The sequence below is a fragment of the Procambarus clarkii genome, chromosome 91 (genome assembly GCF_040958095.1).
Source record: "Procambarus clarkii isolate CNS0578487 chromosome 91, FALCON_Pclarkii_2.0, whole genome shotgun sequence".
Taxonomy (NCBI): Eukaryota; Metazoa; Arthropoda; class Malacostraca; order Decapoda; family Cambaridae; genus Procambarus; species Procambarus clarkii.
In genome coordinates this window covers 13,251,345-13,275,455 of record NC_091240.1, presented here as the reverse complement: position 1 = coordinate 13,275,455, position 24,111 = coordinate 13,251,345, and the positions used below count along the sequence as shown (strand labels likewise).

The following is a 24,111-nucleotide window of genomic DNA, read 5'->3' as shown; positions in this document are numbered from 1 at the left end:
AACATCAGAGGGCCGCGGTTGTTCAACGTCCTCCCAGTGACTATAAGAAATATTGCCGGAACAACCGTGGACATCTACAAGAGAAAACTGGACTGTTTTCTAAGAGGAAGTGCCGGACCAACCGGGCTGTGGTGGGTATGTGGGCCTGCGGGCCGCTCCAAGCAACAGCTTGGTGGACCAAACTCTTACAAGTCGAGTCTGGCCTCGGGCCGGGCTTGGGGAGTAGAAGAACTCCCAGAACCCCATCAAGCAGGTATCAAGCAGGTACCCAGAAAATGGCATTTCATTACATTCAACGCTGGTTTTTTGGACATTGTTAAAAGTAACTGATAATAACATTGGACAATGTATTTATATGATATGGTACCTGCTAGGCCCACAAAACTCCAAGCACATTGACTGATGCCAGAAAGTTGTACATATCCATTCAGCCTGGATAGCTCTGGGAAGCCTCTGGGTCTCCCCCAGAAAATGTCGTTTCATTACATTCAATGCTGGGGTTTTCTTTTTCAGAGCAATTGACAGAAAAAAAGAGGGGGAGTTAGGTGCGCGGGAGTTTATTTTGGGGCTGACCGCTATGGATCCAATGACAAGTCATGGAAAAGAACCTGCAGAATTAAGGTGTCGTTGCATATTTAAGTGAGTGATATTTTACTTCATACTTTTGTGTTTGTTACTGCAATACTTTTACTTGTTCAAGCCATTGATTTTTGCCAATACTTTGATGAATTAAGAAATTTTTCATTTGTAATTATCTAAACTGTAGTTAGAGGATGAGAGCTACACTCGTGGTGTCCGATCTTCCTGATACTCTGTGTCGTATGATGCTTTGAAACTGTTGACAGTTTTGGCATCTACCACCTTCTCACTTAACATTTTCGCCTACGGACGATGCAGCATTACGTCGTCCGCTCAGCAACAGGAGTCCCACTAATGACGCAGCATTCCGTCGTCGGTGCAGGAAAGTAGCGGCATCTTCGGGAAAGTCTTGCCGCAGTTTTGAACTTTATATGCATATACTCCTGTAGGGAATTTCATTGCGAATACATTGATACCAATATGAAAGACCTAGGACCAGAATTGAGGTAACAAAGTTGAATTGTCTCCACTCGATCATCTGGACTACATGGGAAAGACCCCCAACCGGATTAACACATTTTTCGGATAATGGTACTTTTTCACCTACGAGTCCAAAAGTGACCATTTCCAACAATTTTTATACTACAAAGAACATAATTTGAATTGCCTTGCCACATTTAATTACTGTATTAATATTCAACAAGAAACCTCAACTTACCTTGTTGGTGTTCGTCTTCTTGATTGATGCCACACATCTTGAAGTTAAGAATTCTTAACAATTTACATAACCTATACTAACACAACACCAAAATTAACACTTAAAATTACTGTACAGTTCATTAAAACATGCTTGTCAGTTACAAAGGGAAGGACAAGGGGTCAGGGGCTGGAATTAGATGGATGAGATGACCAAGTGTTAAGGGAGGAGTACATGTGAAGAGACTGAGTTTGAGGCTGTAATATGGTCAATAACTGAGGAGGAATGCAAAGGTAATTTGTCTTTTTATTATTAAAAATAATATATTTAGTGGTATTTATAACTGATTTTGATATATTGTAGGTATTATGATAAAAATGATGATGGAGTTCTGGAGGTGCACGAAGTGAAGGAAATGGTGCGGGACATTGCTGTATTACATGGTCATGAAATTACTGATGAGATCATTAAGGAAAAAAGTAAAGCAGCTCTTGAGTAAGTACATTTTTTTCTTACCAGATTATATATTCCTGATCATATATTCTACGTGATTGTACAAACTTAAATGACGTCCTTAACACCAGTGTCTTTCTGTTGGGAAGCCCTTGGTGGCTCCCTGTAGCTATCTTGCTGAGATTGCACCATGCTACAAAGTCACATCAGTCACAGGATTTCTGTTTGGCCTAAAAGGGACAAGAGCTAGAACCCGGATCCCTTGCAGGGGCTGAGAGCAAATGTCATTGTGCCATTTCACCATGAAAGCATTCACAAAGTCAACGAAACTTTACAGGCATCGGTTGGGTTCACAAGAACCAAAGCCTTGAAGTCAGATAAACTCCCCTGTAGCCCGGTCTCTGATCAGGCTTCCTGGTTGGTGGTCTGGTCAATCAGGCTGTTCAATGCTGCTGCTTGCAGCCTGATGTATGAGTCAATCTGGTTGATTAGGTATTCTCTGAATGTCTTTATCAATTTATTTCCTGGGGGAGAGCCAAAATGGACTCTTCATCCCCTTCTTTTATTGTGAGAACTCTTTCTCACAATGAGGGGAGAGTGGTCATTTTGGCTCCTTTGTGGCCAGTTCAGCCTTGGTATCGGGCGCTGCTTGCTCAGTGTCCGAATCTGGGTGTTTTTCTGCAGCTCTGCCCTCTATCAGCGGGTCGTCCCAGTGACGTACTTCTCTGGTTCTTCTCCACTGCTCTACGTGTCTGAATTTTGTAATGTGTATTTATAGCCATGTCTGTGGTGATCAAGTGGTGGCGTTGCTTGTGACCAACCTACGGTCTATCTCAAAGCGGCAGTACGAGGTATCATGATTCTCGTTTTGTCACTTCCTTTCTCTTCATCGTTGTTCCTCGGTATCTGAGCAGGTAGTCCTCTCCTTTTTTTCTTGGCTTTTTCGTTGATCAGCATCTTATACCAAATAATGTTGCCTCGTAACATGTGGCGTTGGTGGAGCTGATGCAGCGTGCTTTCGGGGTTGAAACTACCTTGGCTCCATTTCACTTGCGTATTGGTTCACCTCCAGCCTGCTTATGCACCACCTGAGCTTGCTTGGTCTCTTGACCATGGTCTTTTTTTTTTCTTTTGTCTGCTTGTTTTGTGGTAGTCCCTTTGGTCTGGAATTGTTTTTGAAGGTTTTGTTCTTGGTTTCTTTCGCCTCCGGCTGTTGGGTGGGCGAGCTTCATGCTCTATTCTGGCATTGGGATTTTTCGTTCTTTTGGCCCTGGTGGGCATTTTGTTTACTTGCAGCTGGCTTCTTCTTTTCTGTGGGGAGCCCCTACAGCTCCCTGGAGCTTATCGGGCTAATGTATGTTACATTAGACCGGGACATTAGCTAAGGAGTTCAGACCTACTAGGGACCAGCACCAGAACCTGGCCCGTTCAGAGCGGTTTCAGGGAGCAATGGTCCTGGAAAACCCTCTTATGGTTGGAGTTTTCCTTATCTGCCATCGACCGGGGTTAGGCACCCAGAAAGGTAGGCATAACAAAGCAAACCCCACATGGTAAAAAACTAAAACAAAAAATCGAACAGAGAGGTAGAAACTCCCTACAATCCCAAGGAAAGAAGCAAACATCACACTTTACTGCCACGCCGATCGTCCGCGCAGCCCTCCCCGCCCCGAGAGGGGGAGGGGGGGAGCCCCGGACCTCACCGCGCCGGCTGCCTCCGGCGCAAACCCCGCAAGAGGACAGCGTACCCAAGCGGAACAGAGCCGGCCGCTATGGTTGGTAAAGACAAGCTGCACAGTACCCTGCGCCCCACCAGTGCAAAACTGCCCCTTACTCTAAGGCGAACAAGGGAGACAGAACACCCGAGCACACAAAGAGCGGCCGAAAACCAAGCAGTAAACGGACTAGCAGGGTCAGGACCCAAGGAACTTGTAGAAGGTGGCCCCAAGCCCCAAGGTCAGTACTTACAGGGCACCTAGGGAAGGGAACCCTAGACGCATGCAGCCCGAGTACTGGAGAATCACTCCAGGCTCACTCACCACCTAAAAAACAGACACCACACTCTAGGTACAGTGCTGAAACAACCACTGGAGCCGGAGCACATAACCGGTGCCCATAGCATCAGCCGAAGAACTGAAGGGTGGATAGTTGGCGTGGGAGGTCTGTGGCTCCCCCTTCCCCCTCCTGGGGGAGGTGGGGAGCTGCGCAGACAGCGGCGCGGTGACGTGTGACGTCATACTAGTTTGCTAGTTTTCTGTTGAGGAGTTCTATCCACTAGTTCGGCTTTAGGTAGCAATTTTCACCAGAATAGGGGTTTGTTTTGGAATGCTTACCTTTCTGGATGCTTGACCCGGTCGATGGCAGACATAGAATGCTTCCTACCACATGGGGGTTTCTATAGGCCATTTCTCCCCTTGACTCTCTGAGGGGGCCAGGTTCTGGCCGTGGTCCCCGGTAGGCCTTAGAACTCCATACACATGACTGATGCCAAAGTCTGACATTAGCATATCAGCCTGGTAAAGCTCCGGGGAGCCTCCGGGTCTCACCCAGAAAATGGCATTTCATTACATTCAACGCTGGTTTTTTCTAAGTTGTTTGTTTTAGAGCATTTTGGCTTTCTTGGGATCTTCTTAAGGAATCTATGATGTCTAGTTTCCTAATTTTCCTCTATGAGTGAGCCAAGTTTTGATCTTGGACCCTGGATGGCACTTGTGGGGTCATAGATTCCTGATGTGTGCCCAAAGACTTGGATGCTTCCAGGTCATAGCATCAGAGAGTTTCTGAATGGCCCATCACTATAGTATGAGGTATTTAATTACATTCAATCCTGGATTTTTTAATATAATTTTGTAATGCTTTTATTTCATTTTTTCAGAATTTTTGGTGTAGGCAGTGACTCAAAAGTGCCTCTGCTAAATTTTCTCTTGGCTGTGAGTTCTCTTCGGTTTCGGGGTACTTCCTTGCTCTTCCGTTCCAGCATGTCTGTCGTCCCCCATTTGGTTCACAAAAATGGGTTAGCCAGGTAATTATATACTTTTAAGGTAAAGTTGTGCATAATTTGGGTCAGTATTAATCAGTTTAATATTTTTATACTAGTCTCACATATTGGACTATACTATTTATTGAAATTAAGGATTCCCCAAAATATAGAGTTCTGAATTTAGTGCACTTCATGTCGTCATGAAGGGTGTATTCCCAGACATCTTGCAGGAAAGGTGTCTGTATGTAGTGGCACCTTGTACCAACACACTCATTATGTCTGGACCTGTTCCTTTTACCAAGGATTCTTGTCTATTAAGCATTTTGCTATTTTCATTTTATTGCTAAAGGTTTTTAATTTTTCTGACATCAAATAATACAACACATCCTTTTACACATGTAGACAACAACTCATCCTCCTAATTTCAATCAAATCATAATCAAAATCAAATCAAATGTTTATTAAGGTAAAAATACATACATACAAGATGAGTTACAAATATAATGTTGGATTTCTGGATAGAACTAGTACAGTGGTACCTCGAATAACGAATTTAATCCGTTCCGGCGCCGTCGTCGTCATGTGAAATGGACGTCATACAAAACAAATGTCTCCATTGACATTAATGGTAATCAAATTAATCCGTTCTACCACCAAAAAACATCACTATAATATTCAATGTTTTACATAATGGAGCAGCCTACCTTACATACACTATACATACAATTAGGGGGGGGGGCCCTGTTAGCCTGGTGGATAGTGCGCAAGACTCGTAATTTTGTGGGGCGTGTTCGATTCCCGCACCAGGCAGAAACAAGTAGGCAAAGTTTCTTTCACCCTGAATGCCCCTGTTACCTAGCAGTAAATAGGTACCTGGGAGTTAGTCAGCTGTCACGGGCTGCTTCCTGGGGTGTATGTGTGTATGGTGTGGAGGAAAAAAAAATAGTAGTTAGTAAACAGTTGATTGACAGTTGAAAGGCGGGCCGAAAGAGCAAAGCTCAACCCCCGCAAACACAACTAGGTGAATACACTGCACAAACCTTCATAAAATTTTTCTTTCTTCAAATTTGTTCAATATTTATTTTTCATTTGTCTTATAAAAGGTTCGTTTGGTGGTCGGCAGGTAGGCTGCTCCGTGTTTCTTACATAAAAAAAAACGAAAATAAAAAAAAAAATGAAGAATTTTGAAAACCAGAACAAATGTCAAAAAGGTTCGTTCGGTGGTCTCTAGGTAGGCTGCTCCATGTTTCTTAAATAAAAAAATAAAAAATAAAAAATAAAAAAAGTTGAAACAATTTGAATAATGGACAAATGCCATAAAGGTTCGTTCAGTGTTTGATGGGTAGGGTGCTCCATTATAACAATCTTTCTTTGTTTCAAATGTGTTCCATATGTTTTGTATTTTTCATTTATGTCTCAATAATGGAGCAGCCTACCCGACAAACATTGAACGAACCTTTATGGCATTTGTCCAATTTTCAAATTGTTTCAACTGTTTTTTTTTATTTAAGAAACATGGAGCAGCGTACCTATAGACAACCGAACGAACCTTTTTGACATTTGTTCTGGTTTTCAAAATTCTTCATTTTTCTGGGGGAGCCTCTACGGCTCCCCAGAGCTTACCAGGCTGATATGCTAATGTCAAACTTTGGCATCAGTCATGTGTATGGAGTTCTTATGGACCTACCGGGAGCACGGCCAGAACCTGGCCCCCTCAGAGAGGCAAGGGAAGCAATGGCCTATAGAAACCCACATGTGGTTGGAAGCATTCTATATCTGCCATCGACTGGGTTAGGCACCCAGAAAGGTAGGCGTCCCAAAACAAACCCCTATTCTGATGAAAATTGCAACCAAAAACCGAACGAGTAGATAGAACTCCCCAAACAAAAACGAGCAAACTAGTATGACGTCACCCATCATCGCGCTGCTGTCTGTGCAGCTTCCCCCTCCCCGGGAGGGGGAAGGGGATGCCCCAGACCTACCACGCCGGCGATCCACACCTCAGTTCTTCAGCTGATGCTAATGGTACCGGTTATGTGCTCCGGCTCCAGTGGTTGTTTCAGCACTGTACTTAGAGTGTGATGTCTGTCTTCTAGGTGGTGCGTGAGCCAGGAGAGAGTCTCCAGTACTCGGGCTGCATGCGCCTAGGGTTCCCTTCCTTAGGTGCCCTGTAAGTACTGCCCTTTGGGCTTGGGGCCACCTTCCACAAGTTCCTTGGGTCCTGCTTCTGCTAGGCCGTTTGCTGCTCGGTTTTCGGCCGCCCTTTGTGTGATGGGGGGTTCTGTCTCCCTTGTTCGCCTTAGGATAAGGGGCAGTTTGCACTAGCGGGGCACAGGGTGCTGCACAGCTTGTTTTCACCAATCATAGCGGCCGGCTCTGTTCCGACTGGGTATGCTGTACTCTTGCAGGGTTTTCTTTTTCTTTTTGTTTGTCTACCTGGTTGGGGCTCTGCCTTTGGTTCTTTCCCCCTTTGTGGTGAGTCTCTTCCTTCTTCAGGTGGTTCCCCCTGCTAGGTCCCCGTGAGTGTACACGTCCCGGGGGTTCAGTTCTTAGAATGTTGTTTGGTAGACATGGACGCTGGTTAGCAGTACCCTGCCTGGGATTACCTGAGCGTGAGTCCTCTTATAGTAAATGCTTGGGACCTTGGGAAACCCATAGGGGGAGCGTGGGCCCGATAGATGTGGCCCTAGAGTCCCCTCCCTCGCTTTGTGCGAGTTTGAGGGTTACTCTGTCCCCTTGTCTCAGGGTGACTCTCACGGTTTTGCCTCCGTCTGCAGCCTGTGGGGTCGGTGGCACCTTTGGCCCAGGATCCTGCAAGTTTTGTTGCTTGTTTGTGACTCGGTTACCCAGTCTTACACTGACTACTGAATGTGAGTGCATGCTGCACGGGCGTTGCACATTGGGTTTCAGTGGCAACGCGCTAGTTGTTTGCTCCCCGCAAACCTCGAGGCTGCCCCGGTTTCGTTGGTTGTCTTGTCGGGTCCCCCCCCCCTTCCTCTCTACATCCGGGTCTTTACCGTCTGTGGGTTTGGGGTCGGGGCGGGGCTTCCATGGTTTTGAGACTCGGTTGGTCTCGGGGACTTCCCCTTCCGGGGTAGCGACGGGGGTATTCGAGCCTGTTTCCTTCAGCCGTGTTGTAAGAGTCTGAGTCGGCAGCCCAGGTGTGGGCTGCCTAATGTGTTCCATCGGTTGCCTGTTACACTGCTCATGTTTCTTCTAACGTCCCTGTGGCTCGGTTGGGTACCTGGTTTCCACCTGTGTCCCCTTGTTGTGTGCCACTTGTGTTACAGTTTGTCTTTTTCTACCCTGTCACTTCCTCTGGGAGTGTGGTGACGTTTTGCTGTGGTTTTGATATTGCGACTGCGTGTGGGGGTATCTTCTTGAGGTTATCTTGAGATGATTTCGGGGCTTTTTTGTGTCCCCGCGGCCCGGTCCTCGACCAGGCCTCCACCCCCAGGTAGCAGCCCGTGACAGCTGACTAACACCCAGGTACCTATTTACTGCTAGGTAACAGGGGCATAGGGTCAAAGAAACTGTCCGTGGTTTCTCGCCGGCGCCCGGGATTGAACCCGGGACCACAGGATCACGTGTCCAGCGTGCTGTCCGCTTGGTCGGAGTACCACAGGGTTCAGTTCTTGCACCGGTGATGTTTTGAGGCGCTTACCTTTCTGGGTGCCTGTTCCGGTCGATGGCAGACATAGAATGCTTCCAACCACACGGGGGCTTCTATAGGCCATTGCTCCCCTTGCCTCTCTGAGGGGGCCCGGTTCTGGCCGTGGTCCCCGGTAGGCCTAAGAACTCCATACACATGACTGATGCCAAAGTCTGACATTAGCATATCAGCCTGGGATAGCTCCGGGGAGCCGACGGGGCTCCCCCCAGAAAAGTACAGTACAGTATATATTGAACTTTGGATCTGTAAAATACATTAACAGTTGTAATATAATTCTAAAATATTTCATTGAAATTAACCAGTAACCTTCTATTCATGCAGAAAAAAGGAGCACCAAACTCCATTTGGAATCCCTGCCACACCCAGACTGGATTGCCCATTTTCACCTGGACTGAAACCCAAAAAGTTTAAAAAGAATTCTACAATGGATTATGAAGACAACGAGAATAACGTTTCTTCTAGGAATACTGTTTCTCGGGAGAAGGAAAAGGGTAACCAGGATGTGGAGATGCAGTGTCTTAGCAGCAACTCAGAGGGTAAAAAAATATTGATTGTTTTGTATACATGTCAAAAGAACAGTTCATTTGCAGAAGCACGTTAAAAGTGAGTGTTAATTGTTTTGATCATAGTTCTTATGTTTTTCAGAAGGATGGATTAAATTTGTATAATTTGTGTTGATATATTTATATTATTTATTCTGTCATTACTAGAGTATTTTTAGGAGAGTTTCCTCTGAGGCTTTCTAAAGCCTAAACAGTTCCACATATGTACAAAATAGTATCAGTAATCAACAAAATTGACACAGGAATTTTTTAAACCTGCCACTTAAAAAAAAATCAGCGTTGAATGTAATGAAACGCCATTTTCTGGGTGAGACCCCATAGGCTTCCCAGAGCTTACTAGGCTGATATGCTAATGTCAAACTTTGGCATCAGTCATGTGTATGGAGTTCTGTGGGCCTACCGGGGACCACGAACCTGAACCTGGCCCATGCCTCAGAAGAGGCAAGGGAAGCAATGGCCTATAGAAACCCCCGTGTGGTTGGAAGCATTCTATGTCTGCCATCGACCGGGTTAGGCACCCAGAAAGGTAAGCATCCCAAAATAAACCCCTATTCTGGTGAAAATATTGGTACCAAAAGCCGAACAAGTGGATAGAACTCCCCTAAACGAAGCGAGCAAACGATCATGACGTTACACGTTGCCGCACCGCTGTCTGCGCAGCTTTCCCCTCCCTGAGAAAGGGAAGTGGGAGCCCCCAGAGCCCTCACGCCGGCTATCCACCCGTCAGTTCTAAGGCTGATGCTAAAGGCTGAGGTTGTGTGCTCTGGCTCAGGTGGTTGTTTCAGCACTGTACCTAGTGTGTGGCAGTGCGCACCACTGTCTTCTAGGTGGTGCGTGAGCCGAAAGTAATTCTCCAGTAATCGGGTTGCATGCGCCTATGGTTTCCTTCCCTAGGTGCCCTTGTAAGTACTGCCCTTGGGGCTTGGGGCCACCTTCCACAAGTTCCTTGGGTTCTGCCCCTGCTAGGCCATTTACTGCTTGATTTTCGGCCACCCTTTGTGTGCTAGGGTGTTCTGTCTCCCTTGTTCGCCTTGGGGTTGGGGGCAGTTTGCACTGGTAGGGGCACAGGGTACTGCGCAGCTTGTTTTCACCTATCATAGCGGCCGGTTCTGTTCCGCGTGGGAATGTTGTCCTCTTGCGGAGTTTTTCTTTTTCTTTTTGTTTGTCGGCCTGGTGGGGGGGTCTGCCTTGGTTCTTTCTCCCTGTGTACTGGGTATTCTTCTCTCTTCCGGTGGTTCCCCCTGCTAGGTCCCCGTGAGTGTACACTTCCCAGGGGTTCAGTTCTTAGAATGTTGTTTGGTATTTTTGGGCATTGGTTAGCAGTACCCTGCCTGGGATTACCTGGGCATGAGTCCCAGTAGGTAAACGCGCAGGACCCTGGGAAACCCCTAGGGGGCGCGTGGGTTCGATGGATGTGGCCCCAGGAGCCCCTTCCCCCTCGCTTTGTGCGAGTTTGAGGGTTGCTCTGTCCCCTTGTCTCAGGGTGACAAATTGTTTTGCCTCCGTCTGCTGCCTGCGGGGTCGGTGGCACCTTCAGCCTGGAGCCGTGCGAGTTTTGTTGCTTGTTTGTGGCTCGATTATCCAGTCTTATGCTGACTATGCGGGTGCAGGCAGCATGGGCGTTGCTAGTTTTCAGTGGTGCAACGTGCTAGGTCGTTTGCTCCTCGGGAGCCCCAGGGCTGCCCCTTTGCTTGTCTGCTCCCCAGGGGTGTGGTTCTTTCCAGATTGCCGGGTTCAGTTTCCTGGTGATCTGGAGGCCGTTCTATCTGTTTCTGTCCCAGGTTCGGACCTGGCTGGGTCTTGTTTAGGGCTCTTGGGCCGCTCCTTGTCTTTCCCTCCAGAAGTGTTGCTGCGGCTGTGGTCCCGCCTTCGGCTGTTTATGAGGGGGTCCCGGGGTGCTCGGCGGTTGCTCGAGCGGTTGTGCGGGAGTAGGAACTTCGACGTGCTGGTCTGCCCGCAGGGTCGGGTTTGGCGTCGGCGTCTGTTTGGTTCCTTCGGAGACTCCCCTCCCACCTCTCTTGCAATCATTGGGTTCGTCCTCCGGGGATCTTGTGTTGGTGTTGCATCACCAGCTTCCTCTTTGGGGTTTTCGGGGTTCCGTGCCTTGGCACCTCCCCTAGCCTTCGCTCGATGTGTTCATGGACGGGCCATCTCTTGGCTGGGGCTTTGTGACCAGTGGTCAGCAGGTCGGCCGGGGATGGTGGGGTCTGTCTGTCCGTTGGGTTCACAGCACGGTTCAAGAGTTCGTGACTGTCTGGTTTTGCGCTTCGGAGAGTTCGGGTCACTCGGTGCTCTACCATCCAGCTCTATTTGGACTGTTCTCGTGCGGGTTCTTTGCCGGAACTACATGGTTTCTCTTAGGTGTTTGGCCTTTGGGGTTGGTCCCTTCGAATGGCTCGTTTGCTGGATTCTCGGGATTTGGCTAACCGTGAGTTTCATATCTTGGCGAACAGCCTGTCTCAGTTCATTCCTGTGTTCGCGGATTGGCCAGTCGTCGCCGACGCGTTTCGTTGGCTCTGCCGGATGTATGGACTCCTGGCCATGGACTACTTCGTGTCGGCATGGTCTAGGCATTGCCCTTTCCCGCCTGCGAGGTGTTCACGGTGGATGTCTTTTGGCAGGATTGGTCGAGGTGGGGGTATCTGTTCCTCTACTCCTGGTCCAGCTGTTGCTTCGGGTTCTGGCTTGGTTGGAATCCATTTCCAAGGAGAGTAGTTTTTATGGTCCCTTGGTGGCCAGCCCAGCTTTATTTTTTGACGCTGCTTGATAGGTGTCCGAACCTGGGGCGTTTTCCTGCGGCTCCACCTCTTTCAGCAGGTCGGACCGGTCCTGTACATAACTGGTTCGACCTTCTCCTCGGCTCTTCGCGCCTGGTATTTTGACGCGGGTGTATCACCATCCCTGTGGTGATCAGGTGGCTTCATTCATGGTGTCCCACCTGCGAGCTTTGTCTCGGCGATAGTATGATGTTCCTGGTGTTTTTATGCACCTTTTTCTTGCTCTTCGTAGGTTGTCTTCTCTTTCGCATCGGGTTGTGTTGTCCTTTCTTGGGTTTTCAGGACTAAAGTTATTTGATGTTTTTTACCGTCGCCTCGTTTTGTGCGGCGCTGGTGGAGCCACTCCGGCTTGTGTTCGGGTAGACGTCATCTGCCCCATTTCATATGCTTTCTTGTGTTTTGTTTCACCTCCGGCTTGCTCATGCGTCGCTTGAGCCGTTCGGTTCAAGTTTGGTTTTCATTGGCCATATTTTGTTGGCATGGGCCTCTGCGGGTCGGGTCGGGAGCTTCCGGCTCTCTTCTGGTGCAGGGTTTTCTGCTCTTTGATACTGGTGGTAGGTTTGTACATTTGCAGCCTTTCACTGTCTTTCTGGCAATGGTCGAGACTGCTGCTTTCCGGAGGGGTCCTTGGGTTATTGATGCTTGATTGGTTCGGCCGGGGGTGCGTCCTGTATTGTCTGGTTGCACTTTTTGCCGTTACCTGCGTACCGTCTCTGGGGATGCGCTTTGGGTTGATCAGGTTCCCCTCGTTCCCTGTTTCAGGGCTCGGGTCTCCCAGGTCGTCCGCAGAGTTTTTAAGTCTTCCAGCCTATCCTTGCGCCCGTGCTGTTTGGACGTTTGCAGTTTTCGCTGCTGTGTTGGTGACATCTAGGGCTCATTTTGGGGGCAAGGATTTGAGGGTCGCACAGTTTCCTGGCCGCCCGTACTTTATGCGCGTGTCTGCTCCTGTGTGTTCTTGTTGCCTTGGGTCGCAGGTTGCAGCCTGTTGTCTCGGCTTCGCGTTGCGGAGTTTGTGGCGGCCGCCTCCCAGGTCAGCCCTTTCTGTTCCTTCTCTTTGGATGTGAAGCTCTAGGGAGCCATAGGGGCTCCCCACAGAAAACCAGCGTTGAATGTTATGAAATGCCATTTTCTGGGTGAGCCACAGAGGCTCCCTGGCAACTCTCCCTCCCACCGGTCGGCGGTTTTTTCGCGTTGGTTGAAGCTTGGCTTCCGAACTGATGCTAGGCAGCCGGCCTAGTGAGGTCCTTGGCTCCCCCCTCCCCCTCTCAGGCCGGGAAGGGCTGCGCAGATGATCGGCACGCCAGTGAAGTGTGATGTTAGCTTGTTTCCTTGGGATTGTAGGGAGTTTCTACCTCTCTGTTCGGTTTTTTGTTTTAGTTTTTTACCATGTGGGGCTTGTTTTGTTATGCCTACCTTTCTGGGTGCCTAACCCTGGTCGATGGCAGATAAGGAAAACCCCAACCACAAGGGGGTTTTCCAGGACCATTGCTCCCTGAAACCTCTCTGAAGGGGCCAGGTTCTGGCGCTGGTCCCTGGTAGGTTTGAACTCCTTAGCTAATGTCCCGGTCTAATATAATATACATTAGCCCGATAAGCTCCAGGGAGCCTCCGAGGCTCGCCCAGAAAATGGCGTTTCATTACATTCAACGCTGTTTTTTTTTTTTTTTACAGCTTCAATTCCTCTAAGTGGTGGAGCGTTTCAATGTTCCAACCCTGACAACTATGTCCTTGCTCAACACACAGTGAAGGTACGAAGATCAGGTCAGATCACCGACATTCATCTCCTCCTTGATATGGAACGTAAGTTTTGCATTCATTTTAAATTTACCTTATTTCAAATGCTATTTTCTGGGGGGGAGCCCCCTGTTTAAGCTCCCCAGAGCTTATACAGGCTGTTATAGAACTATTAGACTTTGGCATCAGTCAGTGTAAATGGAGTTCTTAGGCCTATCGGGGACCACGAGCCAGAACCTGGGCCTCCTCAGGTTCAGAGAAGGGAACACAGAGCATTCAGGGAAAAACTTGCCATTTAATTCTGAATATGTAAGAGTGTTCGCTTCTTCTACCACCCCCCTTTTTTTATGGTGTACACTTTATTATGCAAGGTTATACAGTTACATATCTGATTTTATACAAAAAATTAACATTAAGAGGACACAAAAAAAAGTTCGCTTCCTAGAGGCTGTAGATTTCCTCGAACTCCTCCGACGCCGGGCTGGAACCGAGGATGCAGCGAGCATTCCCCCTCTGGATCGCGACACTGAGGCGCTGAAAGAGAAAACTTGCTGCTCTAGGGTCTCTTGTGGTGTCAATGAGCTTGGAACCAAGATCCTTAAGAAACCTTCTTGCACTCTCTCCCCATGGGCCTAGAGTCTCAGACCCTATTGGAACAAAGTTGTACCGATGATCTAATTGCCTGTACTTGGCTGACTGTCTCTTTCTCTGCGTGTCGCCGCGGCTCCTGCTGTGCCGGCAGAGAGGTTGATGTATGTGGTTGCCAGGGTGGATACACAAGTATAGTCCCATGCCAACTGTCTGCCACCCTTCCACGGTCGCAGTGTGATTCCGTCTGGTCGGCCGGCAAAGCTAACAGAGTCACGGTTCAGTCGGTTGCGGGGCTCTCTCTCCGCTGGACACTGAGCAGAGACAAGGCTTCTTTTAATGATGTCATTGACTTCGTCGTGTGTAGTGTGCCAACCACCAGATTTTCCACAGTGCAGGCCATGCAATCCATATTCGTCAGCATCTACCTCGCCGCAAATACACCTATGAACAATGTGGATAGGGGCAGCAAGACGGAGAGCGACTGCAATACGGAGCTCCTGCGGATCAAGACGTGTGCCTGTCGCAGACATAGGGACTGCCAAAAGGAAGTCCCCTGCATGGGGAGCCTGGACAGCTGTGAGGCGTGCACGATCACTGGGGGTTGTTGCTGCCTCCAGCAAAGCTGTGGCTTCTTTGTCTACAATTGGGCTGTCCCAGCTGGATTGTTTTTTGGCTTTCGGCATGGCTGGTCTGAGTGCTGGGTCTGCCATGGCACCCCATTTCGTGTCGCATTCCGTGTAGTGGGGGTCCTATATCCCCGCTACATCACTCAGGGTGTCATTCTTTCTTTCTTTCTTTCTTTCTTTCTTTCTTTCTTTCTTTCCTGGTTTCTTGCACATTCGGTGGGCACCAGATGCGGAGCATTGGGTCTGTAGAAATGTCAAACACAGTTTGCTGCCTTGTCATGTAGAGTTGAGGGCTGGGAAGTTCAAGTTAGATGTATTTTCTGGGGAAAGTCCATTGTGGCTCCTTGAAGCTGTCATACACTGATAGGGTACCATCTACTAGGTCAAATGAGCCACAGAATTCCATTGGCCTATTGGGACCAGTGCCAGAACCTGACTCTTCCCTCACAGAGGGGAAAGGAAACAGTAAAATTTATTTATTTATGCCACCACCAGAGATGGCAACCAGAAAGTCAGCAAGTCAAAACAAACCACTGCTGGCTTCAGTAGAGACCACACCCTCTAAACTGTACCAGAAGAACTTCCCAACTATGTAAGCAAAATATTGAAATCTCTTGGAACTAGCAAAAGCTTGTTCGTCCCATCTCCTCACTCGTTTGGGGGAAGTAGAGGATGAAGATATAGTCGGCTGCCCTCTCCACCCTCAGTTCTGTGCTGATGTAGTGAGTACCAGGTCACCTCTCTTCCTCTCTGGCTCCGGTGTTTTGCTGTTTCAGCTAAGTGGTGGTTTTTGCCTTTGGTGGCATTTCCTTTACACTGCAATGTAGCACGAGCCATAAATATATGTGTGTTTGGGGCTACGTGTGCAAAAGGTTACCTTGTCTGTGTGCTCACTAGTGTTGCACACTAGTGAGCAACCATTATCAACCACACTAGACAACCATTATCATGGTTGTCTTCCCCTTGAGTGTTCAGGTGTCATTCCCTTAGAGGTCCTCCTTGCTTGTGGCGGCCCTTGCCCAGGGTAAGTCAGATGTCTTGGAACTTTGCTGTTCTTACTTGGGTTGGAAGTGACATTTTGCTTTCGGTGCACACTGGCTGCTCACATGCTTCTCCAAGCGCACTGACATCACCTTTCACAGCAGCGTGAACCAGGCTATATTGGCTTATTATATAAAAGGGTCCAGTGTAGTGTCCCAGTGCCTTTGTCATCTTGCTTAGTTTACAATTTGGGCTCTGGAAATCAACTACAGGCTCGGTGGTCCCATGGATAGCCTTCCCTTTCCTGAACCTGCTCTTGTTTCGTGTGAGTTTTGTGGTTTGCATGTCATCCATGTCATGCGATGGCATTCAGTCCGTCTGCCTTCATTGTGCTAATGCTGGGTCAGTGACACCCTTGACCTTGAGTCCTGTGTGGGTTTGCTCTTCCCATATGACTCTTCTTTGTGGCCCTCCTGGTGAGGATAGGGCTCATCGGGCAGTGACTTTTTGTGTTAGTTTTTCTAGGTTTCAGCAGTCTGGGTTGTGTGCCCGGTTGGATGCCCCGGAGCACATTTGTGTTCTTTACAATATGTATACAGTAGAACGTTCATAATGTTCCAAGGAACTGTGATACATGTGTCACTAATGTGTCCACAACAAATGTTTTTTGGCACAGCGTTACCTGTTCGATATTCAATATATTTACAGTATGTACACTTTCACACACTATATGTCACACACTGTATTACATACTCAGTACTTCATAACTGTGTGATAATCAAAGAAGCAGTCCATGGTTCACAGCGTGACTTCGCACTCATTTCACCAGGTATAGAAAGATTTTTGCTTCCTGTTTCTTCGTTTTGTGCTTGCAAATAACGCACTCATATACATCCTTGGCATTAGTACCTGTAGGTGGTATGTAGCCAAGCTTGTGAAGTGTAAATTAGTCTTGAAAAGATTATAGGAAAAGATCAATTTGTAATGTAGTCTTAAAAGTATCGCATTGTAAGGTAAGATTGGAAAGATTTATGTATTCTTGAAAATATCTAGGAAAAGCTCAATGACCAAATTCTGTGCTGGTATCTCGTATCTCTCCTGGTATCACTCATATCTTCACCTGTATATGGGAAAGTGGGTGCAACACCAACATCAGAATCATCAAATTGTGGTTTGAGTGGTACAAAATTATCACAGTCCTCCCTCACGAATTCACCCGTGCTTCTTGTACTGCCACCACCACCACTGGCAATAAACATCACCATGGAAGATGCTAACACTGTTCATCTATGTTACTTGTATCAGACTCATCATCACTGAACCCAGAAAACGATTCATCTATAGTATCTATGAAAATTGGAGATGACAAGGGCTCGGCTTCTGCTGGATACACTCGCAGTATCATCCTCATCGATGCTGTATCACTTGTATCTGACCTTGTGGTAGGTCCTTATTGTGCCTAGCTTCATCAATATCATGACCCTTATGTTCTTCAAACAAAGAGGTCTGAATTTCACCACCAGAGAGTGATGTTAAGAGAGTGAACACCGCATCCAACAGGAAATTGGGAGCCATGGTTGCTCACTCAGAACTGAGCCAGCCAGCAGTCCTAGGGCATTCTGGGAATTTATTCCAAGATGGCTGCCTCTCACTGGAGGGGCCCAGGAGTCCATTTCATACCCACCCTACCTTGTGTTTTGAATGGTGCAAAATCTTAAATTAATGTTTTCCCGGGCTGCGCTTTGCCTGCCACGAGTCTTGTCGGCTGGCACAGTCCAGTGGTTAAGTAATAGATTTAATATTTGTGGGGTAAGTGAGTTCTAGAGTTGAAGAGTGAAGGAGTACATGCACATTGTGGGATAGTAGTGTACTGAAATATTTGTCACTTATGTTTTAGGTGCAGGTGAAGGTGTGTGACACTGGCTTTGATGTTGATGAGATCAATTCCTGTGAATCTAATGGAGACCGCAGAGGCAGTAAGGATATTTGTTGCACGTCTTCAAAGCCATTGGAAACTGTATCAGACTCACGCAACAGACTGTTTGACAGATTTCAGTCAGTAGAGGCCTTCAACCTGAAATCTCTCCCTAATGAGATGGTTGCTGCACTACGATTTTTTGAACATCAAAAGAAGGATAAGCCAGCTTTAAACTGGGGAGAGGTTTGTTTAAATTTGTAAAGTTTTTAACAGTTTTCTATCAATGCTTTTTCTTGTAAATAGGATTTTCTCTATCATTAACTTGAAATACTTGGATTGATATTTTTTATTTGCCTAATAAGCCAAGTTTTCATGAATTAATGTTTTTTCGATTACCTAACCTACCTAACCTAACCTAACCTAACTTTTTCGGCCACCTAACCTAACCTAACCTATAAAGATAGGTTAGGTTAGGTTAGGTAGGCCTGGTTAGGTTCGGTCATATATCTACGTTATTTTTAACTCCAATAAAATAAAATTGACCTCATACATAATGAAATGGGTAGCTATATCATTTCATAAGAAAAAAATTAGAGAAAATATATTAATTCAGGAAAACTTGGCTTATTAGGCAAATCGGGCCTTGCATAGTAGGCTGAGAAGTGCGTTCTGGCTACTAGGTACGACATATATATATATATATATGATATATATATATATATATATATATATATATATATATATATATATATATATATATATATATATATATATATATTTTAAATATCTAGAAGGGGTACCACCTCTGGTGCAAGGGTAGGGACCCATAGCCTCGGAGAAGAAAATAAAGAGTACTCAGAGAAGACCTTGTGGATCCTCACTGAACACTTTGATATTTTCTTCTCCTACCACCCCTATTCTTTTGGTATGTGTGTATATTTATCTAACTTTATTTGAAAATGTCATTACACACAAAAAAGTTACAATATTGATTACATGCAGGGTACAAGGCTGCTTGTCACAAGTTGTACAGCTCTTCCAGCTCCTCAGATGGCAGGCAGGAACCATGGATGCAGTGAACATTTCCTCTCTGGATTGCCACACTAAGGTGCTGAAAAAGAAAACTGGCAGAGGGCCAGGTTTTGGCTCGTGGTCCCTGGTAGGCCTAGAACTCCATTTACACTGACTGATGCCAAAGTCTAATAATATGCATATCAGCCTGGATAACTCTGGGGTGCCTCCGTGTCTCACCCAGAAGATGGCATTTCATTACATTCAACGCTGGTTTTTGTTTACGTGCATCGTGGAGTTCTCATATTAAACAGTTGTGCAGGGCAGATCAATATCCCCAATGAAAAGCAGAGGGGCAATAGGTACACTGAGGAAGAACTCTATCAACATCAAGGGACCATGACTTTCCAACACTCCCGCTACACATAAGGGGCATAACTGGCCGACCTCTCACAGTGTTCTAGAGAGAACTCGACAAACACCTCCAAAGAATACCAGATCAACCAGTACTGTGATTCATACGTCAGGCTGTGAGCAGCCATGTCCAACAGTATGGTTGACCCTACGATCGACTCGGAGACTTGGTCGGAGACTTGGTCGGAGACTGGGCTGCGGGGCCATCGATTCCTGTAAGATAGGTAGACAGAAGGTAGGTAGGTAGGTAGGGCATAGGTAAATGACTTGCCACCTTGGACTCGTTTGAAAGAGCTTCAGTATATTTAACCCTAGATTTTTTTCTTGGATTTAAGACAGATCTCTTGATCCCTAAGCTTCTTTTGGCTTCAGAGAGAAAACTTGGTTTGGTAATGGCACCAGGTGATCAAGGGAGGTGTTTGGGAGGCCTGGTGCATCTCCCTAATGAGGCTGAACTAGAGCTTATCTTGGGGAGCCATCGAGGACCCTTTCAGTAAAGTGTATTTCATTATAATCAATGCTTGATTGTTGATACCTAAGAAATTCCAATAATATGTATATTATAATTCACTATTTGCTTGACAGGTTGATATGATAAAACTTGGGCAATATATTATTTCCTTGTGCTCGGCTACCAAAGAGTTGTTTGAGAATGAGTCACGTCTTTTAAGATTGGCCACACCCTGCTACATCCTAGGTAAGAATAATATTTCAGTCTCAGTCATTCCAGATTACAATACTGTATTATGCTTTTCACTTAAATATTGAATTCCCGACTAGATGGTAATAATAATAATTCATAACTAACATTACACGATATATGGGCAAAGTTGTCGATATAAATATTTTCTGGGGAAGTCCCTTGTGGCTCCCTGAAGCTATCTTGCTGAAATTGCTTCTATCTGCTAGGTCCCATCAATCACAAAGTTGTGTTTTGCCTATAGAGACTAGAACCTGGCCTGCTCCTAACGGTGCTAAGAGCAATTAACATTCCACCACCCCCACCCACCAGGAAAACGTCTAGAAATTCAACAAAGCATTGCAGACCTACTGCAGACCCATACTATTGCAAGCACTAAACTCTGTAGTACTCTGCTAGTAGCACTCCTCCAGTCAGATACATTGCCTCGAATTAAAGCCCTCATCTTCCTATCAGAATATTTTTCATCCATTTCAACAGTCTCCCTGTCACCCCACCAGCATGTTCCAGTTTCCAAAACAATCTCGTGTGTGGGGCTCTGTCAGAAGCCATTTTTAAATCCAGTTTTACAGAGTCAACTCAACTATCTCTTTCCTGTCGAATCTGTGTATATCACTGAAGTCGCTAGAGAGGTTACACGTGACGATGTTTGTCACGGATGTCACTGACATTGTCACAGACAGTGATGTGTGACACTAATGTCGCTGTTATTGTCACAGATGGAGATGTTTGTCACTGATGTCGCTAATAACATTATGGACAGTGATGTTTATCATTGACATCATTGACAACATCACAGACGGCGATGTTTACTGCTGCTGTTATGCTGTGACGAGAATAATGGAGTGGCTCTGCTACAGGCTGCTGTGTTATCTGTGAAGATGCCGTATTCAAGATAATAAACAGCAGTGACTGAAACAGATTCGCTACTTGAGAAAATGGTCACAGAAAATGTCTATAAGATTTTACCACATGTAGCTAGGTAATCACGCTTCATCCTTTAAATTACTGTACAAAGATACGTGTGACACAAATCAGTGAACGAAAATCATGGAAACTCAGTTGTTCACTTGTGTGGATCACTGGCTGGTGTTTGTGTGGATCACTCTGGCTGGTGTTTGGTTCATATGGTTCACTTGTTGTGTGGTCCACTTGTGTGATCCAACTTGTCTTATGAAGGAATTATTAATTGTAATCTGTGATAGAATGGGAAAGTTTTCCACCAGTCTGTGAACTCTGTCTGGACATTGTAAGCAAATCCGAACATCCCCCGCTTCGGCCAACCACTGTTCGTCGAACCGGGTGAGTAAATCCGGCCTGAAAAGTGTGCGAACTAGCCGGAGATTTGTTGAATCGGGGTACGTTGAATCGAGGTTGTACTGTATAGCGTATATGAGTCCGATAGCTCCAGGGAGCCTCCGGGCCTCACCCAGAAAATGGCATTTCATTACATTCAATGCTTTTTCTTTTTAGGGGTGCTGGCTTGTATTCTAATGAATTTTTCTTGGTTCTGTGTTGATCTTATTTCCAAGCTTTCTTTAGCCTCTTTGAGGAGGCCAGATTTTGGTCATGGCTCATGGTGGGCACTCTTGGATCTTAAAGCATGGTATGCTTTCCAAGATTTAGAATAGTCAGGTTGCAGCATTGGGGAGTTACTGATGAACTCACTAGGAAAAGTGTGTTTTATTACATTTAGTGCTGCAGTATTGTTACTTTTGATAGCCTTCGGCAAACCAGACTTGTGCAGATATATATGATCTTTAATGTAGGATATGTAGATAATATAACTGGTTATAATATATTTCTCAATGGCATTTGTATTACAGGTGATCTTCATGGAAATTACCAAGACTTAATTTGTTTTGAAAAAGCTCTCTGGAGAGTGGGTCCCCATCTTACGCCAGCAAACTTCCTGTTTCTGGGGGATTATGTTGACAGGGGTGATTATGGCATTGAGGTAAGCATGTATTGCTTATTTTCCATATCTGTCATGAAAATTTAATCATGCTTATATAATTCCTCTTGTTGGGGACAGGAAGCTTGTACTTAGGTTTATGGAGATGCTCCTAGGTCAACTACTGACCTTCTCCAGGATGCAACCCATAATGGTTGCCTAACTCCTGGGTACTTATTTATTGTTAGGTGAAAAGGAGCATCAGGTGGAGGGCTGTTTGGGGGAGGTGAGGAAGACCAGCAGAGGCTAGTTAGTCTCACACTCCCTCCCTCCCTCCCTGTTTATAGTAGCTCTTGGCATTACAAAATCTTATATATATTCAGTTGAGCAGTCACACTTATCATGTAATTAATAAGTTAGTTAAAAAATCATTTTAGCAGTAAGTGAATCAGCCAGTTAACCACTGTGCTGCGCCGAGTTTATTGTGAAATTTCCCCCGGTGCGCATGAAATAAAGTGTTCCCCAAAAATTCCTTTTTCTTCGTAAAATGATAAATTCCCTTTCCTGAAAATGTCTGTGTAAAAATAAATACCAAATTCCACTTACTTTGGCTGTGGGGACGTGGACAAGGTGCGCTGTGACGTCATCAGGGCCGGCCTCTTTTCCTGTGCTCTGCCAGGTCAACTGGCTGTGGGTTCGCTTGGGTGTGGTCGGAACGATAACATCCCTCAGGTGGGTTCCACCTGTTTTCAGTTCCGAAACAGGACTGTGCGGATCTGTGATTCATACTGGACTTGTCTAATCTGAATCCCTGGGTCCTTTGCCCCTCCTTTCAGATGACCACTCTGTCTCAGGTCCGGCTGCTTTTGGCACCGGGTGCCTGGATGGTGTCTTGGGTCCTCCCGGACACGTTTTGCTTTTATAATTTTATTGTACGCGTCCTGATTCATCCGAGGTTCAGTGACTGGCTCGGTTTTGTCGTGGAGCGACAAACTTACTGCTTTCGTTCCCTTCCATTCGGCTTGAATCTGGTACCTCGAGTGTTCACATGCCTTACCAGGTTGTGTTCACCTGGGGGTCAGGTCACCCCCAGGTGACCTGACCTGGTGACGTTTGCTTCTGTTAGGGGTTCAGGCTCTGGCTTACCTCGACAACTGGCTGGTGTGGGCTCCCAGCCAGTTCGCATGTCTGCTCGCCAAGGATATGGTTCTTTCCTAGCTCGCCAGGTTCGGGTTCATGGTGAACTGGAGGAAGTCCCTTTTGGTTCACTCTCAGGTTCGGACTTGGCTGGGTTTGGTGTGGGACTCTCGGACCGCTTCCTTGTCTCTCCCTCCTGCGACGCTGTAGCAGCTGCAGTCCCACCTCCGGCTGTTTTTGGAGGGCACCCGGGTCACACGTCGGTTGTTTGAGCGGTTGTGCGGGAGCCTGAACTTCGCCATGTTGGTCTACCCATCGGGTCGGATCTGGCTTCGGCGGATGTTTTGATTTCCTCTGGGGGTCGGGTCGGGGAGCTTCCTGCTCTCCTCTGCCGCAGGGGCTTTCTGTTCTTTTGGTCCTGGTAGTAGGTTTGTACGTTTGCAGCCTTCTCCATCTATTCTGGCGAAGTCCAAGACGGCTGCTTTCCGAAGGGGTCCTTGAGTTATTGGTGCTTGGTTGGTTCGACCGGGGGTGCATCATGTGTTATGTCCAGTTGCGACTCTTTGCTGTTCCCTGCTCACCTCAGCTGTGATGGCTGGGGTTGCTCCGGTTTCCCTCGTTCCCTGTTCCAGAGCTTGGGTCTCCCAGGTAGTCTGCAAGGTTATAGCCAGTCTAGCCAGCCTGCGGTCTATCCTTGCGCCCGTGACGTTCGGACATTTACAGCTTTGGCTGCCGTGTTTGGTAACATGTCTTGGACTCATGCTCGGGCGCGGGCATTTTGGGGGTCGCACAGGATACTAGCTGCCTGTTATTGGTGAGAGTATGCTCCTGGATGTTCTTATGTTACTTTCGGTTGCAGATTGCAGCCTGTTGTCTCGACTTCGCATTGAGGAGTTTGCGGCGGCCGCCTCCCGGGTCAGTCCCTATTTTCTTTCTCTTTGGGGGATGAAGCTCCAGGAAACCGTAGGGGCTCCCCCCTCAGAAAACCAGTGTTGAATGTAATGAAACACAATTTTCTGGGTTAGCCCTGGAGGCTCCCTGGTAACCTTCCCTCCCACTGGTCGGCGTGTTTTTCGCATTGGTTGAAGCTTAGCTTCTGAACTGAACTGAAGTGCAGTGCAGCTGGCGCGGTGAGGTCCAGGGCCCCCCCACCCTCCACCTCTCGAGGAGTGGAGGGCTGCACGGACAAGTGGCGCAGAAGTAGTGTACAGTGGTACCTCGGAATGCGATTGTCCCTGTATGCGAGGTTTTCGGAAGGCGAGGTGTATTTACTCCAAAAATTTGTCTCGGAAGGCGATGGTTACTTCGGGAGGCGAGTTTGGACGCGAGTTTGTTGATACGCGTACAGCCGACCTAGCGCGTGGTGGTTCGGCGATCGTCGCCCCT

The 24,111-nt window shown here is 47.0% G+C and overlaps 1 protein-coding gene across 1 annotated transcript in view; it reads left to right on the top strand.

Annotated features, from left to right (window-relative positions):
- LOC123774031 (uncharacterized) overlaps nt 1-24,111 on the top strand; it is a 67,578-nt gene that overhangs the window by 23,469 nt on the left and 19,998 nt on the right. Inside the window, exons 7-15 of the mRNA XM_069318919.1 lie at nt 514-639; nt 1,640-1,771; nt 4,602-4,748; nt 8,701-8,915; nt 13,391-13,519; nt 16,957-17,093; nt 17,549-17,812; nt 19,580-19,691; nt 21,521-21,651. Coding sequence (XP_069175020.1) covers nt 514-639; nt 1,640-1,771; nt 4,602-4,748; nt 8,701-8,915; nt 13,391-13,519; nt 16,957-17,093; nt 17,549-17,812; nt 19,580-19,691; nt 21,521-21,651 — 1,393 coding nt within the window. The remainder of the gene's footprint in view (nt 1-513; nt 640-1,639; nt 1,772-4,601; nt 4,749-8,700; nt 8,916-13,390; nt 13,520-16,956; nt 17,094-17,548; nt 17,813-19,579; nt 19,692-21,520; nt 21,652-24,111) is intronic.